General features: G+C 42.2%; 2 protein-coding genes across 2 annotated transcripts in view; one reads left to right on the forward strand and one right to left on the reverse strand.

Moving 5' to 3' along the window:
• The window catches only part of T265_08731 (hypothetical protein), a gene marked incomplete at both ends in the record, with an annotated part of 59,661 nt that extends 51,418 nt beyond the window's left edge, over positions 1 to 8,243 (forward strand). The window contains 4 exons of the mRNA XM_009174616.1: positions 2,268 to 2,431; positions 4,287 to 4,409; positions 5,255 to 5,384; positions 7,889 to 8,243. Of these exons, the coding sequence (XP_009172880.1) occupies positions 2,268 to 2,431; positions 4,287 to 4,409; positions 5,255 to 5,384; positions 7,889 to 7,984 (513 nt within the window). The remainder of the gene's footprint in view (positions 1 to 2,267; positions 2,432 to 4,286; positions 4,410 to 5,254; positions 5,385 to 7,888) is intronic.
• Positions 1 to 17,803, reverse strand: part of T265_08732 (hypothetical protein) — a gene marked incomplete at both ends in the record, with an annotated part of 83,095 nt that extends 65,292 nt beyond the window's left edge. The window contains 2 exons of the mRNA XM_009174617.1: positions 6,867 to 7,004; positions 17,589 to 17,803. Of these exons, the coding sequence (XP_009172881.1) occupies positions 6,867 to 7,004; positions 17,589 to 17,803 (353 nt within the window). The remainder of the gene's footprint in view (positions 1 to 6,866; positions 7,005 to 17,588) is intronic.
• Positions 17,804 to 18,549: the final 746 nt, after the last annotated feature.

The raw sequence follows: 18,549 nt of genomic DNA on the forward strand, positions 1-18,549 counted from the left end.
CGCACTGTTGATGATTCCCAAAAGGGATGAAAAAGCGGTACAGTGCTTTTCGTTTTCAGCATAGACTGGCTTCACTTACGGAACGAAATCCTCATATATCAAAAGTCTCCTCATCCTTCTATGAAAAAATTGCTTCAGAATCCGTCCCAAATATTTTCTGAGTCCAGGATGAATTAGCAATATAATCGATCATATTTACAATGATGTTTCCGAAATCTGCTGGAGCAAGATACCGATTTACGAGCAGCTCAGCAGCATAGATGGGGGAGCACTTTTAAAAATCGTGCCGAGCGAAGTATTTAAACGAATCAAGTGTGAACGTGATGTCATTATTATGCATGATCTTCACTTTAGAACGGAATATAAACTCACCCACTAAAGACATTTGCCAAGTTTCCACCAGTTGCGAAGTGGAGTCAGTCGGTAGGAAACTACAGCGTTTATTTCACTGGCGAAAATATCATGATGTGGTGGCATATCAACAACTTTAATCCGCAATCTCGCCGCCTTTGTTTATGACCTCCTGGCCGGTAGTTTGAAAACTTAACCGTTCGGCCGCGGGCAGTTGATCAGTAGTGTGAGTAACTCGCACTTAGGTAGGATATAGCGCCACTCATCTTTCAATCCCGGGACCCACACACTGCTGGTCAGCCGCTCGTAGCCGAACGGTTAAGTGTTAAACTACTTCCCAGGGGATTGCCGTTTCAAGACTCTCTGGAGTCTAATGAGATGCGCACTGTTGATGATTCCCAAAAGGGATGAAAAAGCGGTACAGTGCTTTTCGTTTTCAGCATAGACTGGCTTCACTTACGGAACGAAATCCTCATATATCAAAAGTCTCCTCATCCTTCTATGAAAAAATTGCTTCAGAATCCGTCCCAAATATTTTCTGAGTCCAGGATGAATTAGCAATATAATCGATCATATTTACAATGATGTTTCCGAAATCTGCTGGAGCAAGATACCGATTTACGAGCAGCTCAGCAGCATAGATGGGGGAGCACTTTTAAAAATCGTGCCGAGCGAAGTATTTAAACGAATCAAGTGTGAACGTGATGTCATTATTATGCATGATCTTCACTTTAGAACGGAATATAAACTCACCCACTAAAGACATTTGCCAAGTTTCCACCAGTTGCGAAGTGGAGTCAGTCGGTAGGAAACTACAGCGTTTATTTCACTGGCGAAAATATCATGATGTGGTGGCATATCAACAACTTTAATCCGCAATCTCGCCGCCTTTGTTTAATCTCCTTGAGCCTTTTAGGCAGGCTGCATTTTATCCTCTGAACCACCAGCATCCATTCTCCTGTTAAAATTAGCCCGAATATGCAAAGCCCCGATTCGGAAGTGTTGTGCTAAACTAACCTTGCATTAACCGACGTATTTGACTGTGCCTACTTGAGTTAATTTCATCGTTTAACACTAAACGTTTTTGGGCTTTTTCACCAAAAGTCCATCTTGCCGATACCTCTGAACCAATATCACACGTCTCCAAAAATAATCCAGATACACCGCGTTTCCGAAGTATACCACTTACGCTTGTTTGAATGTCGTTGACCTGCATATCTGGTAAGCGTACGTTTGTACCCAAATGAATAACTACGAAGCGGTAAACGCAAAACCATCCCAGGCAATTGTCGAAATCGAATGATGCGTTTTTGACATGTGAAATTCACTTTTTGTCTCGCAGCATGCGTACGCCCGAGGATTTCTTAAAGCCTATTCAAATTCAGGAAGAAGGCTGTTTAATAAACGGATTACTGGGATTAATGAAATTCATCTACACATAAATGTGTATAAACGCGAACAATCGTTGCAACTTAGAGTTCTTACGATTGTGTTGCTTAATTTGGCAGAACAAGAGCATTACAATTAGTTCAGGTTTTTTGAAGTTTCAGTGAAATCGGATTACTGAATACGCCTCATTTTCACGTGTAATTTGTTACTAAAGTTAATTGGCAGATTTTTTTGAGAAGTTGCATTTCCAGCCCATCATTCTAAACAAAATAAGTTGTTGTACTTTATAAGAATCAGCCAGCAAGGGATCGTGGTTCACTTAATGCTGCATTCCAAAACGTTTAAACAGAAATATGTCGTACCGCACTAATGGGAAATTCAATCACTACACTTGTATGGTGAACTTATTGGTTCGTTGTCATCCCACCAATTGATTTCATGCAGTATTTACTTAATTTTCTAGCGTTTTTCGCTGATAAGTTAAACACATGAAGCTCTATGTCCGTTGGAATTTTTTTCTCCTCTAGACTGATTTCGGATTTGCCAAGCGAGTCCCCAGTGGAAGCAAAACGTGGACATTCTGTGGCACACCTGAATATATGGCACCCGAAGTAATCTTGAATAAAGGACATGATTCGGCTGTGGATTTCTGGTCTTTAGGCATCCTGATTTATGAACTTTTAACGGGCTTGTAAGTTTTACCTACTTGAGGCACATTCTTTAGCTGGTGCTCCTGTACAGTTGATTCTGTTAGTTTGTACTAAGCAGTCAAACTCGCGGTCCAAATTGTAATAATCGATTCTTGTTTTTTGACCCCAATACCACTGACTTTTCCTTTTGAATCTCGACCACAACACATGTCTTTTTTGAAAAACGATTTCTCGCACTGGACGAATACTACTGTCCTGCTTCCCTTACACATTTGTGAAAGCTGAAAAGATGCGTCTATGCGAGGTTCGCTTGCGATGAATACACAGGTGCAAAGCGTACGACCGAAACCAGTAGCAACCAATGGTTTTCTGTGAGTCAGTGTTCTATTGATCACATTCGGTTTGCACCCACTAACACCGAACGCAGCAGGACCGCTCGCCTTAGACTCTGCGATTCAAAACAATGGTAGAAAATACGCCGATTCGTTCCAACTGTCCCTATTCTACAACGAGTAGAGACAAGATCATTCTAACTGACGTATCAAAATGGATGTGGTTCCTCGCCTCTAGCCAGATTGACCTTCACATTTTATAACTGGTGAAACTACAAGCTGTAGAAAAGTCTACAACAGATTTCGCAGAGGATTTGTTTGCGTTCTTTAGTCATAACTTTCCTTGTAGTCGATAATTCAGTATGCCAACATGTCCCAGTTATTCAAGTTTCATGCCAGTCTGCAACCACTTTTCACATTATAGGCTTTTGCAAAGTATTTATTATGAAGGCGAATTTTCAGCCTTCGAATTAGATGGCATTAAAAGATTAGTAGTTGCCCGTGCATCAGACGTATTCGGCTCGTAAATATCTATCCTCAGAGTAACACGTCCTGATGGCACAAGTCACTCATGCAGTATAAATTACGACTGAAAATTTTAACCTGGCAAATTTAGTCTGATGTTTTACCCTATCGGTCTGGTTGTCCCAAATGGTACTAAGTATCCAAAACAATTCAGCTCTCACAAAAGTTTTGCGGTATTCTGCTTATGGATTTCTGTGTGCTTCCAATCACAACAGCATCCTCAGGAGGGCTTGCCTACTTGGCATCCTATAATGTACTTGGTCGTCCGGACCAAGTCATAAGGTAACCAATGTTAACCAATGTTGTTGCTCCAATTAGTGTGTGACCCACTTGGACGTGCTTAAACTGAACACCAGTGGTCAGACGGCTAAAAAGGCGCATCTCCTACAGAAATGTCTTTCTATAATCCACCTTCGAATTTCATCTTTCGACGCCGAAAGGGTGCACACTGAAAAAATTAGACTAATTAAGATGTTCCTTATTCCTATATGTAAAACTTCAGCTGGTCGCTCCGGAGAAATGCGTGTTGCTGAGCAACGTGCCTTTTAGATGAGATAATTTGCATCGTCTGGTAGTCTCGGAGTTGGCCTTGGAAATCGTTTTAAAATTAACTTGGTGCATTACTCATTCATGCAACGCCACAACGCAAACGTTCAACTTAGGATCTGAAGGTATAAAATCGACTAGTTTTAACAAATAATTTTAGCGCACAGTGAAGTGCTTTGGGATTTTTCCGGTTGATGTATATGAAGGGTTCATTTATGTGCCGATGCTTAAAGGTACGGAATGACCAACGTTATCAGGCCGATACAAATCGCTTGTAATGAGGTCACGGAATACACACGATCAGAAACCGGATAAAACGTCATTCAAACATGAAACCCATTATCACATGACCACCACTGACTGCTGTAGACTGACATGGCCCTCAAGTCCGAAATCTGGATATGATATTTCAATGTCCAGTCACTAGTTGCAGAATTTGATCTGACCGGGTAACACTAATCGGGTTGAGTTTAAATTTCATTTTTACTTTTAGACCTCCATTTGATTCTCCCGATGCAATGAGGACGTACAACCTGATTTTGAAAGGTTTGGATGCCGTTGGCTTCCCACCAAAAGTTACAGGAAACGCACAAAATTTAATCAGGAAGTTGTGCAGGTGAGTCCTCTATTTGAAGGATGGTGCGAGATGTGTGTACCAAATTTAGTTGCACAGTAGTTATGATTACACTTCACTTCGAGATTTTTTAACACCCTAAAGTTTTTTAGTATAACAGAAGTCTCTTCTCAACGGGGCAGGAAAGACTACTGACTGGTTCTCCCTTATTGGAGAGTAGTCTGTTTGAGAAAAGGAAAGTACAAATTTGGCTTTATTGCACCAAAACTATTAACTGAGTAAATGGATTGCCATTAGTAAAAAAAATACTGTCCACCAAAACTCTGCTGAATCTTCCCACTGAGGAAACATTGTAGTCTCGGAACTTGCGAACAAATCTCTGTAAGCGATAAGTCGAGAATGATTAATCCTGAGCACAATGGAACTCAAGAGTTTCACGCTGGACTGCTACAGTTCTCATCAAAAACAGTGCTTCCTCTCGGTAAGATACAAGATCAATTGAACATCTGTTTATTTGAACTCGAATCTTTCATGCTTGAGGAATATATCATCCAGTTCGGAATGTTAACCGGAATATCGGACAGGTGATTATCAAACAACAAACCAAGCGGATTTCAACCAGGTTAATATATGCTCGTGAATGACGTGCGCCAGAACGTATTTCATTTTTTTCGTAAAAAATCGAGCATCCACCATGGGATATAAGGATTCTTAGGCCCGTTGTCTTTCGTTGGCTTCGAGAAACAAATATTTCTAGTCAGATTGTCAGTTTAGTTGTTTGGCGTAATTTTCCGTTGTATTTTAGGACTCATTTGGATTTGAAGCAAGCAGGTTTCAGAATCATCCATCACTAAAGAGCTATTCTTCCTGTTATCATTTGGTCTCAGAGACTCTTCAGTGGAACGTTTTGGTTACGGAAAGGGAGGCATACGAGAAGTGGAGAAGCACGTCTGGTTTGAGGGTTTTGATTGGAAAGGCCTTCAGAAACGTGTCCTTGAACCTCCTTACCGGAGACAAGTAAGTTTTACAGCTCAGTCGCTTACGTTGCCCCAGACTCTGAGAATCCCACCCTAGCAAAGACCGTCTCTTTGAGTTCGAAAATTGTTCTATGAAGTAGATTAGAAACAGCCAAAAGTCCGGTTCTTAGAAAGCTCTTTTTCGATTTTACATTTCTACCTTCCTTCATCAGAAAGCGGATATAAATTATTGACAAACTTTGCCAGTTCTCCAAACCGACTTTTCTAAAATCCAGTCAATCCGCGCAAACACTTCTACTGTTTGCATAACTACAAATTATCTGTTGTATTTATGTTGTACTTGGCTATATTGTCGACGATTAGATTAGATCATCATGTAGTCCGTATCCACTTAAAGTGGCTTAGTGCAGCTTGCTCCCCTCAAATAGAAAGTTACCCTTACGGACCAACTTTGTTGTGGTCATGACATTCACCACCGGATTGATGAGTATGATGATAAATTCTTCAAGAAAGCGAGTAGTTAGCCTAGTTCTCCTGGCCATTGATACAGACATAAACATTATGCGCTTATTCGCTTAAAAGAAACGTATTGATGAGGATGGTAAGACAGCTGTTTGGCCCAAGTGCTTTTTTCTGCTGAAACTCTTTTGTAACATGCTTCGGATGAATGTTCCACGAAATGGCTGCCTAATACGTTGGCTGAGATTATATTCAGAACTTCGCCATGTCTTCAAGTAGCATAGTGAACCGCTGAAGATCCTTCAGTAACCTTGTCCTGTGAAAATGAAGACAAATAAGTCACTTCAAGAAGAGTATCGGCGTCACGTAATATCGTTTCACTAACTTTAAATAAAGTTCCAAGTTAAAATGAATCGAGGCTTTGATCTATATTTGACACAAACCACAAGCACTGCACTTCACTTCCCGCCAGTCTGAGAGTGGTAGGCCGTTGAGTGCAGTTGGCGTGGGTCCAGTTTCATTCCAAGTAAAATGGTGATACTTGACCGTTTAGGCGGTGATATTTCGGAGCAGAGTTATGGTGCAGGCGGACATTCAAACTGATACTCGTGCTTCAGAACTGTCTGGTATGTTCTCAGACTTCCATTTTTTTGTACAAGTCTTAAAAGATGTCTTTCGCACTAAATTTCGTCGAAATCGTACGTGTACCACCTTGTTAGTGGTGTGCAATGTAAAAGTCCAAGTTGTCAGCTTCCTTATTATCGTTTATCAATTTTTACGGAGACTTATTGAGCAAATGAAGATCAACGTCTAGTTTATAGTAAAGTCCATGGAACACGATCAGTACTAGTTTCGATTGTAGTCCGTTGGTACTCAATGAAACAGAGGCGCGGCCCATCGACTTCTTATGATGTACTGTCAAAGCAAGGCTCTCACGGCAGTCATCCGGAAAGATGGAGTTAATGCTTGCAACCTTTAACGATAAAATCTGTCAATTTCTACGGTTCCTAAGTCCAGTATCTCCTCAGGATCCAACCCATGGTTTCAAGCGTCAAGAGCGTACCGTTCAACAAATACTCCACCACTTTGTTGTCGCTCGTTGTCCGTTAGTTCAGCTTCCGTCACCACGTAACCAATGATATCAGTGTACTTGTCGATAGTAGGACTATCAGTTGAACTTGGCGTCGAACCTTCTTGTAGGCTGAAAATGTTTGCAAAACTGTGTCACCAGCACACCACTACATAACATCTTTTTAGCTGGCGTGCGTCTGCTGTAATTCGGCCTAGAAAAGCAGATTCAATGAGCTCAGAATGGAATCATCAGTCCGCATCTCAGGAGGCCACAGAGAGTATTGAACCTGTGACCCCACAGCTGGTAGTTTGAATGCTCAACCTTTTAGCCACCAGCGGTCAATCAGCAGTGTGACCAACTGTCATTCAGAGAGGACACACCACCATCCAGCCTTTAACCACGGGAACCACATCACGTGATGATGTATTGACCAACATCCCAAGTGAAAACTTCTCAAAAGGAATCTTCACTCATCTTGTGGGATTTTTCTCCTTCTGAGGTTATGGTATATTGCTGATAGTTTTTTTTCTGACCAATAATGAAATCTCATGGTTGACCCCACAATTACCCAACCACGGGATTGGAATGTAACCAAACGTTACTTGGGTGAGTGTAACCCAACTGCAAGCAAATCAATCACGCGATGAATTGTAACTCACCAAGTAAACTTAGGTCGGATTTATTAAATGAAAGTTTGACTGGAGGATGCAAGCTTTCATTTCGGGTTTACCCACTAGCCGACCAACCTTTATCAGTTAGCGTTTATCCAAATGTTCCTTCCAAAATCACCTGATGATCTTACCCGCCCACCCATGCAGCTCCATAGTCGAGACAGTTCTTGTGTGGTTGAACCTATACTCTGATCACTTATATCTTAGTCAATCCATGCAACCTTAAAAAATCCTACAACACTGCGCCTAGGAATTTCCACCTTATTCCTATCACGATATCTGCGCTTTAGGAGTGACTTGTGATTAATCTTACTGCATAATCCCAATGCGCATGTTTTCCAGGTTGATTCACAACAAGATTTACGGAACTTTGACAAATGTCCGGAAGATAAAGGGGAACCTCCTGACGAACTTTCAGGCTGGGATGCAAATTTCTAACGGCTGGACGATAACTGGGACTTTCCGGCACTCACTAACCATTCCAATCAGGTTTTAAGCAGAGTTTTCGTACATGCTCAATATCGGCAGATATGACATTCAGTTTCCGTTGGTCTTTGAGAAAACGCACCCACACGTGTGTAACTTACTTCGCCAGACCTCCTCACTTCTCAACACTCTTGCATCCACGAGCGCCGACTTTGCTGTGGAAATTTTGTGCCTTTTGTGAAAGTGAAATTATAAAAAATATATACATTTTTATCATACCTTGTAATGAGTTAGTGTAAATCGTCAGCTTTAGTGAGTGACCGACCTCTTGTTCATCACTTCGGAAATGGTAGCAGGTCACCACAAATTAAAAGGGGAACAACTGTACTGAAATCTTAATTACCTGACAGAAGGACTCCTGGGATGCCTTTTACGCTCGGTTCTTCATGGTGTTTTAACTGATATTGAACAAAAACTAACAGGTGAATATCAAGCGCGCTAGGTCCTGATATTTTACAGCCTTCTATTAGGTCCGTTCAGTTGATAGCATGGAATAAGGGCTACTACTAAAAAGAAGGGCCTCCATCACCACTCATAAGTCGTTGGTATATTATATACACTTGTATGCAGCAGCATGAGGCAGCCCTAGTTCAGGACGAAAACGGCTGTTATCATGAAGGTTGTGTAGGTGCAAACTGACGGTCGACAACTTCTCCGATGTTTGTGCGATCAATCATTGATTGATTGATTGAATTGATTGATTGATTGATTGATTGATTGATTGATTGATTGATTGATTGATTGATTGATTGATTGATTGATTGATTGATTGATTGATTGATTGATTGATTGATTGATTGATTGATTGATTGATTGATTGATATAGCACACTCGCACAGGTATGATAGTTTGACATTCGAGATTGTTGGAGGTAGTCCACATGTTGAAAACAGATGGTATGAATTTACTGATGTATTAAGTGCAAAAACTTGCGATCAGCTTGAGCTGAGGGATGGACCAAAAGTCCCGTTCATGCTTTAATGAGACTGTTGGGTGACGTAGAAAATACCATTCTGTGTACATTTCATCTAGTGTGGGAGTTGCTTACACCGATCAGGGAATTTTTCTTGAACCTATTGGAAACATAATGAAAATAAAGACGTCATAGTTTTTGAGTTTAGATGCTGTTCTACGGCTGTGTACAGTTTCGTGGTTAAGGCGCGGATCCGATCACCGAAGTACTGTGGTTCGAGTTCAGTGTTGACCTTTCGATTGTTTTCAGGCCAATTTTTGGGATTATGATAGTACTTCAGCAATCGTGCTTGCATTGATTTGCACAGCGGCTACGCACTGAAAGAGTGTCACATGTGAACGATATACTCACGTGGAAATCTTCCATCCTTCGTTCAGTCTGAAATGGGGGCGTGCTTCTAACAGAAGACAAGGACGGCTAAATTGAAAAAGTGGGCTCACATGATCCAAAGCTAAACGTATACCTGAAATTTCGGCATTTTTATGCAGATTTTTTTCGGTGGTTAATAAGTATAGTTCATTCCAAGGTACCTCGTTTCGCAACGGCCGGAATAAGCTTTTTATTATGACGAATGCTGTTAGTTTCCTCACTTCAAAATGTCACAATCCCCAGATAAGTACCGGATTTTTAAGTCTTGATTTTCCCGCCTACCGTCACAACACAGGTAGTGGTACATATCTGCAACGGTAAAAATCTGATTTTTCAGTGTAATCAATGGTAAGCGATAAAGTTCTGACCAATCTCTCCAATGGAGAAACTGCCTTACGCGTAATACTGCTGAAACCGTACATGGAATCCCTGTTACTCCGCCAGCTTTGTTACTCGCGATTCCCACTGTGTAACCACATGCGCTTCTAGGGATTTCAGTGCTCTATCATTCTTTTTGTTGTGTCATCATTAACGCTTACCGCACGAACCGATGTTGAGTATCAGCCTATCATGATTCTTGCAACTTTCGCCACCTGCTTCTAATCTAAATCTGTGCTCTCTGAAATGAAGTTCAAAAGGAACATCCAGGTGTCAAAAGTCATAGAGTAGCCCTGTCAGTCAATCCGGTTTTCGTGTTGTAATGCACACTTTTGGAATGTGTGGGTTGCTTGCCTTTTACCTCTTGACAAATCTTGTCAAATCTTGGCCTATTTAACGAAAGTTATTATTTCGTCTTTTAATGCATCTTCATCAATCTCAGAGTCATTAGGCTCGGTGGGTAGATGAATAAAATAAAAAAAGTAATAAGTTGTCACGCGAATAAACAACCTCAGAACTGTTTAAATTGTACATCTACACTTTCAGCTACCCTTTACTAACTTGGACTGCCACACGACCCCCACATTATGCACGAATTGAGATGGACGTCTTGCAGATTAGTTATCATTAAAATCAGATGATACTTGATTTTGCCATTGCCAGTTGATATTTTCCAAGTCGCTGGCACCTCATCAAGTACAATGACAAAATGAGCAAAGTGCTATTGCATTCAGTCACTTGGAAGTTACAGCCCTGACCATTCACCTGGTTCCCTTTTCTCGTCTTGTCTTATATTCGTCTGCACTGTTTGCGATAACACTGCATGTGTAGCATATTTAACTGGATTGCTTTCATTCCCAAAATCCAGCTAAAGTAAGCTTCGGTGTCTTCTCGTGTTGAGTTATGAGGAAAAAGCCGCATTTTTATTGTATTTTCCTCCGATCAGCTAGCTATATCGATGAATCAGGTATTTTGCTGTATTTCCTTAGATAAGACAACCGAATTTATTGGTGTGAGTTGCGGCCGAATCGACCGTAACTATCTTGTGATCCCACGGCATCTGTTTTGGAATATCTTTGCTCCACCTTCATGCACAGTCCCAGCATACCTAATATAACCGAAATGCACAATATTTCTATCGATTCTTCACATTATCGGTGTATGATTACACTGGACTCGCTGGCCGGTGCGCTGCCTCCATGCCCTCACTAATTTCACCATGATCTATTTCTGTTATATAGCCACTAACAGTGCTTATGTTGTAAAGTTGGCGTTTGAGTTGTAACAACTTACTCACCGATCGAACTTGCCTACAAAATAAAAACATGTAGAGCTGGTTTCACTACAGTTTAACGTTGACCAGAGATTGGCTTTATGTAGTGAACTCAAGAAGAAAACAGAAAACAGTTAATTTGGGTTAGTATTCATGTATAGCAGAGGTGTCGTATTCTGTCCTCTGAATGATGGACAAATCAATACTCTTTCAGGGTCCCTATAATTTTCTTCCGTTGCGTCGGTCAGTGCGAATAGTAAAAGCGGAGAGCCAGTACACCTCACCAATTGATACACACTACTGATAACATTATTAGAACTCAAGAGAAAACAGAAAACAGTTAATTTGGGTTAGTATTCATGTATAGCAGAGGTGTCGTATTCTGTCCTCTGAATGATGGACAAATCAATACTCTTTCAGGGTCCCTATAATTTTCTTCCGTTGCGTCGGTCAGTGCGAATAGTAAAAGCGGAGAGCCAGTACACCTCACCAATTGATACACACTACTGATAACATTATTAATAGCATGAAGTAAATGAGGCAAGAATATCAGTTGAATTCCTCCAAAAGTCGAGGCGGTTCTACTTTCATAACGCAATTAATCTGGTGAATCGTCACCGAAGATGAAAGATTAGCACATTTTGCTAACCTCATTACTCATCTTGTCAGTGCAAAAACCTAGGCAGGAAATTCGCTCATTTGTCCCTCTGGACAATAAAAGCACAGTAGTTGTACTAATTGTGTACTGTACTATCTTAGTTAAAGAAAGTTTATTTTGAAGTCCGAGAAACACTTTTATTTGGGCGCTACTGGTTAAGACCATCCCTCAAGACTTTGAAAATTGGGTAGGCGGATAACCAATAATTACCGCACAAATTTATCAACATACTTCCAGTAAGGAAGAGCGGATAGTGCGTAACTTGATGAGAAAATCCAAAAAATTAGTGGCTGATGTCCATGTGCACTAACAGGGACTNACTTTTATTTGGGCGCTACTGGTTAAGACCATCCCTCAAGACTTTGAAAATTGGGTAGGCGGATAACCAATAATTACCGCACAAATTTATCAACATACTTCCAGTAAGAAAGAGCGGATAGTGCGTAACTTGATGAGAAAATCCAAAAAATTAGTGGCTGATGTCCATGTGCACTAACAGGGACTATAAGACTTTGATGGTAGTAGCCTACTAAATCTACCTGGGGAAAGCTGAGATCTCCTTATAGCCTCCTTATAGAACAAACATGAATGCGAGGTTTGGGTTAACTGTATTTAGCTTAAAATGGCTTCTATCCCAACACCTCTGGGCATGCTGCGATAAGTTGATTTGTAAAACAAATGAAGCCAACAGAACACCCTATTCTTTCTTCTTGCGCCAAAAGAACACTTAATGGTACATCTCTGTCTGTGGACTTCAAGGTAGACCCGCCGGAACGTGAAGCTAACCCAAGGAAACAACATAATCCACTCAATATTTTGGGCTGCTTCTGATTCTTCACATTTTCCGCACAGCCCACGTCCGACGCAACATTCTACAAAAAAGTCACTCAACACCGAATAAACTGTCATTGAAATAACCAGAATTTAAATGCCTCCGCATCGGTTTCGTGCATGGCTACACAACCGCAGCACAAAGGACGATCACTAGCAGCAAAGCTAAATTAGTTTCCCGAAACTGGGTTTTCATACGTAAAAGTTTTCTGTAGAAAGCCAATCTATTTTGGCTCCACAATTGAGTGATATGTTGCTGATGGCATCCTGTTTGAGTGAGTTACTTTTCAAGGTCACCTGCCGCAGTCATTTTGCATGTGTGAGATGAGGCACGGAATCAAATTGTTCTTCAAACGCCCGACCACCGTCTACCAAAGCAAGCCACTGCTGACTGAAATCCTGTAAGTGACGGAAAAAACTACGGCAGTAAAAGCCGTTACGTTCCACCGGGATTCGTGTGGATCTTATAGGCAGGATATGCGGCGGTGTTAACTTCTTTACATAAACTGTATCAAGTACTAATAGTCTACATCTCTAGAGATAAGCATCGGAGCCAACTATAAATGAAATTTCATTGCTGCATGGGTTAGCTCAGCCTGAACTCAATTTTCCCCCTGCTTTGACATGTTCATTTCAGTGGCGCTTGTTACACCTAGTCCGTTTTTGAATGAACTCCATTCACCCTTCATTTGTCCGTTTTCTTCGCATAGACTTCAAGCTGATTGGTTAAATTCAATTCTAACCACGACAGAGCTTATCCGGCGCGTTGGATTCGGGTTCCACAACTGACGGCCATAGCTTCACCATAGTTTGCGCGAGTAAGGCATGCGTCCATCCATAAAGTTGTGATTTGAACATACACTAGTTGAGTTTGTTTATTGTACGCACACAACATTGACTGTCCAGGAGCTGGCTTGCGTTCCACTTAGTGGTCAATATCAGCGACGTCGGTTTGTTGCTTCAAAAGTTCGACAGCATGATAATTTCGGCACTCATATCTGCTGACTCCGAAAGCAGTATGTGACGTCTCGCGAGAGCCTTGGAAGCCACATTGTGTCGCTATGCAGCGGCATACATGCCACCCTTGTGCAATGTTTCATTGGAACCATACTCCTAGTATTGAATTGATTCACATGGTCGACAACTGAAAAACCCGGAAAAGAAGGAGCGAAAATGGCCTGCTTGTTTGTGGAGATTATGTGTGGATCACAGAAGGAGTGACCGCCAGATCTTGTCTCATGGGTGTGGACTTTTTGTGCCAGCTGTTCTTGAAGAAATGTTTTACGATGAAAGAACTCTGTGAACTTAGGGCCAAGAAAAGCTTTAGCTAACAGGCGTGAGCCCAACATTTACAACTAAGTTTGCGAGGCGCCCACCATGTCGTTTCGACAGCCAGGTCTGCCGAATAAACTGCATGTAACTTACATGAGCGTTTTTGAGCTACCTGAAAGAAAGGCATGTGCGTCCAGTTCTTCCGTACTTAGAATGCCAAATTCACTTGCGTTCGTGCGCAAGCTCAAGAATTTGCGGATTGGAACCTCACAATATCTTACCTAAGCTGATCGAAATGGTATGACAGGTGCACACCGTACTGCAGAACATGGTAGAAAAACGTTTTTTTTTCGGAAAGGCGTATGTGTCTAGATATGGTAGACTGGACTTTTCTCTGAATTTGCTTATAAAGTCGTGCTAGGCCGCTTAACACATGTGCGTCATGCACTGTGTCATGATCCACACGCACCGCGGGTCCTATGCGCTTGTTAATCGCAGGAGAAATTAGCGGTGAGTGAACGAGCTATGGTAGTGTGAAAGAAATCAGTATCCCAAAACAATTGAATCGTGGCGAAAACCAAGCGGGTTTGATAAAAAGCGTAGAAAATGGAGATCTAATGACTGGTGATATGTTTCTACTTTGGCCCCTAGCATAACATCGGCTACAGGCAGCACTGTTGGCTGAGTGGTGTTACGGATCTTCATAGCCAGACGTTGGCTGCATGGAGGTCGGATCCGCTGTGTCTAATTTATTATAGGCTTAAGACATTCACTACCAGCTGGTAAAGCCCAGATTACCTCCTCAAGGAATAATGTGAGTGGACATATTTTACGCTTCTCTGACCTGGTCAGTCGACACAAGTCCATTCCAGGGGGAAACCTCATTTTGTTCCCATCGGCGCACTCCATTCTGTCCATGCCTCCACGCCCCCTACATATCTTCTTCACTTCCTCTTAGTTCCAAAGTTCCCACTTTTATTGTTGAAGCTCCGACTGTCATGTTTAGTCCTTACCGGCATTTCCAGGTCCTCCAAGTTCATCAGAGATGTCGGCATCCGCCCGATGATTACCGGTTTTATAACGCTTGCCAGCCCAAAATCGACTGGTGGCCAAAATCTCACATTCTTTTTCCAAACACCTCACACACATTAACACTAAAAGCTGCCTAGAAATTGAGGTGGATTATAGCAATAATGGCATAGCACTGGCATAATTAATCTGACGGAATGTCTCCACGTATTTCCTTCATACCCCCAAATGTGCTATCTTACATTCCTAAGGCCATGCATGCAAGCGTGAGCAAACTGTTTTTCTTGAACTTTTTTTAGCTCAAGCGAGTCTCTCGGCGTGACTACTAAATTTTCCTCTGGAGCCGAAGATGCCCGAGAAAATTTTCTGCAGTTTCAGCATTCTATGTCCATAAAATCAGTGACTTGATGCTACTCACCCGGTCCCATTTAGGAGCAGGATGCCACACACCCAAGTGGACTGTCAAATGTTTGCTTTTCAGCAACTAAACCGGTAACTTTCTTTGATCTTCTCTCTCCCAATGTAATCAACCCCACTGAAGCCTTCCATGCCTCTGGCTAATCAATGGATTTTCAAGGTCGACCGCTGTCGGCAAAATTGTTTTATTTTCATTTACTTTTTATCGTCAAAATGCTCGCGCTCGCTCGGGCTCACAAATCCTCTGCTACTTTTTCCAAATTTCCAAGGGCTAAAAGAGGAATAAAGGGGTTTCTCTAACTTTCATTCTCCATCCAATCTGTTGTCGCACGCAACTTTTAAACGGTAATCAATGAAGCATGTCTTTTATCTGCAAACACCAACTAAACAGTTACAAACTAGTAAGCAAGAAACCAAACAACTTATACAAAATTTATTTTAAAAACCGAACATCCTCAGACGTCTTGAATTTTCGTGGATACTCATTTACTCTTACGTGACTGTAAAAAAATACAGGTTCCATAAATACTCCACCTATCTTTAGACGCAAGAAAACTAAATACAACTCGCATTCTTCATCGGTAATATCCGCCGTTACATACGTGGCCACGCGGCTGGTGAACCCGTGAGAGAGATAATAAGGAACTTGTCAAGAGGTCATGTTTAAGGGAGATAAGTGCTGTCCGTTAGACGAACCACGTTCAGTGGTGCCCCAAAGCGTAGAAGACCTAACAAATTCTCCAGATGAAATGACCTATGGTCTCATTACCACTGTTGTAAGTTCCAGAAAATGAGAAAATGTCGTAGTTGGAGGGGAAAATCGACGTATAAAGCTGGGACTGCAAAGTTACCTTTGTTCAGAGGGTGAAGTCATGGAGAAACTCGGCCGATCTAATAGTCTCATTACAGAAACGACACTTTAACAGTAAGGAGCAGAATGAAAGCGTGTTTTCCTTATCCTGAAGTTATTTGAATGAAATTTATTTTCTTGCTTATGAGTGTAGCGGCTGAGGTAGAAATGGAGCTACAAACCGACAGTCTGCATTTGGACTATGGGGGTAAAAGAAAGGGTTTCATCCTTAGACCACTGTCAGGAGATACTGGTAAGTAATATAAGAGCCGCCAAGTAGCCAGCCGGAGGGGTTATTGATGGAGGAACTGAGGTAGGTAGACACACGTTGGCGGAAGTGTTGAACGACGTGGGCCCACAAATATCGCAGAGCTGAGTAGAACCTGCAATATGACGACGTTTTCTGAAATCGTGTGTGGTTTCGCTGATGATGGTAAACAAACAAGGATGAAGCATTTAGTATGGTGCACAGGGCGGTGTTCGCGTGACGACTGAAAGGCTAGCAGCGGTGACGCCGGTAAGTGAATGTCGACAAATAAGGGCGCTTGAAGAGCTGACCAATGCATGTTGAGGGCAGATGGTCCTTTGGCTGCAGCCTTCTGGTGATCTTACTGGAAGGCGTTGAACAAGATATCGGACCGGGTCGCGGAATTCACGCAACACGGTACATTTTAACTGGTCAATCGCAAAATCTGCGTACAATTACCGGCGTTCTGTCTGGAAGTATGATCGGTCAAAGACCCTGTTAGGGTGAAAACCAATCTAGGGATCACCCGAACGATGAGTGCGAGGAGATTAATTAGTTTCGGAAGCTCCGCGTGTGTGAGCCATTTCGTGTGATCTAATGTGACCTAGATTCATCCTACCGCGAATGCCCCTGAACCATATCAAGCCAGGTAATTTGATGAGAATGACAAAATTATGGTTGGTTGTCCTCGCTCCGGTTGGAATGTGCAAAAGTCCTACTTAGGTGGCGGCTACATTAACGAAAGAAGTTTATGAGTTACCACCTTGGTTTTAGTTGTGTTGCACCGCCCCAAATCCACCTCATCATCCAGACGCAACACACGTTCTTGTCTCTTGTTCTCTGAAGCGATCACATAGGCATAAAATGTAAATTATCTATTTTTCCTGAATGCTTGTTTAGTTCCTGTCATCTGGCATCATCTTTGAACTAGTCGTACCTCATGCCTGCCGTCCTAGCTTTTTTCGGTTCCTGCAACCGCGGTAGCTTTTCACGTAATAAGCAAGTCTCGTTTGCTGTAACTTCCCCCCGACTGTGAATTTGCCTGCCGCGTTCAGGGGCTGTGACGACCCGATTGTGTTTTAATCGCATATCCTTTACACGTTGGGAAATAAACTTGTTATATATTTATATATATACGAGATTCCTAACCCCACACTACGAGCATACAAGTCTGGGCCCAAGTACTTTTTACTGCCATGCACCACTTGTCAACTGAAGCTGATAGCAGTGTTTCGGGGATTGTTGACCATTTCTCTTACATTCTCATTCTGGTAAGTAATATAAGAGCCGCCAAGTAGCCAGCCGGAGGGGTTATTGATGGAGGAACTGAGGTAGGTAGACACACGTTGGCGGAAGTGTTGAACGACGTGGGCCCACAAATATCGCAGAGCTGAGTAGAACCTGCAATATGACGACGTTTTCTGAAATCGTGTGTGGTTTCGCTGATGATGGTAAACAAACAAGGATGAAGCATTTAGTATGGTGCACAGGGCGGTGTTCGCGTGACGACTGAAAGGCTAGCAGCGGTGACGCCGGTAAGTGAATGTCGACAAATAAGGGCGCTTGAAGAGCTGACCAATGCATGTTGAGGGCAGATGGTCCTTTGGCTGCAGCCTTCTGGTGATCTTACTGGAAGGCGTTGAACAAGATATCGGACCGGGTCGCGGAATTCACGCAACACGGTACATTTTAACTGGTCAATCGCAAAATCTGCGTACAATTACCGGCGTTCTGTCTGGAAGTATGATCGGTCAAAGACCCTGTTAGGGTGAAAACCAATCTAGGGATCACCCGAACGATGAGTGCGAGGAGATTAATTAGTTTCGGAAGCTCCGCGTGTGTGAGCCATTTCGTGTGATCTAATGTGACCTAGATTCATCCTACCGCGAATGCCCCTGAACCATATCAAGCCAGGTAATTTGATGAGAATGACAAAATTATGGTTGGTTGTCCTCGCTCCGGTTGGAATGTGCAAAAGTCCTACTTAGGTGGCGGCTACATTAACGAAAGAAGTTTATGAGTTACCACCTTGGTTTTAGTTGTGTTGGCACCGCCCCAATCCACTTCATCATCCAGACGCAACACGTGTTCTTGTCTCTTGTTCTCTGAAGCGATCACATAGGCATAAAATGTAAATTATCTATTTTTCCTGAATGCTTGTTTAGTTCCTGTCATCTGGCATCATCTTTGAACTAGTCGTACCTCATGCCTGCCGTCCTA

This window comes from Opisthorchis viverrini (genome assembly GCF_000715545.1).
Source record: "Opisthorchis viverrini unplaced genomic scaffold opera_v5_238, whole genome shotgun sequence".
Lineage (NCBI taxonomy): Eukaryota > Metazoa > Platyhelminthes > Trematoda > Opisthorchiida > Opisthorchiidae > Opisthorchis > Opisthorchis viverrini.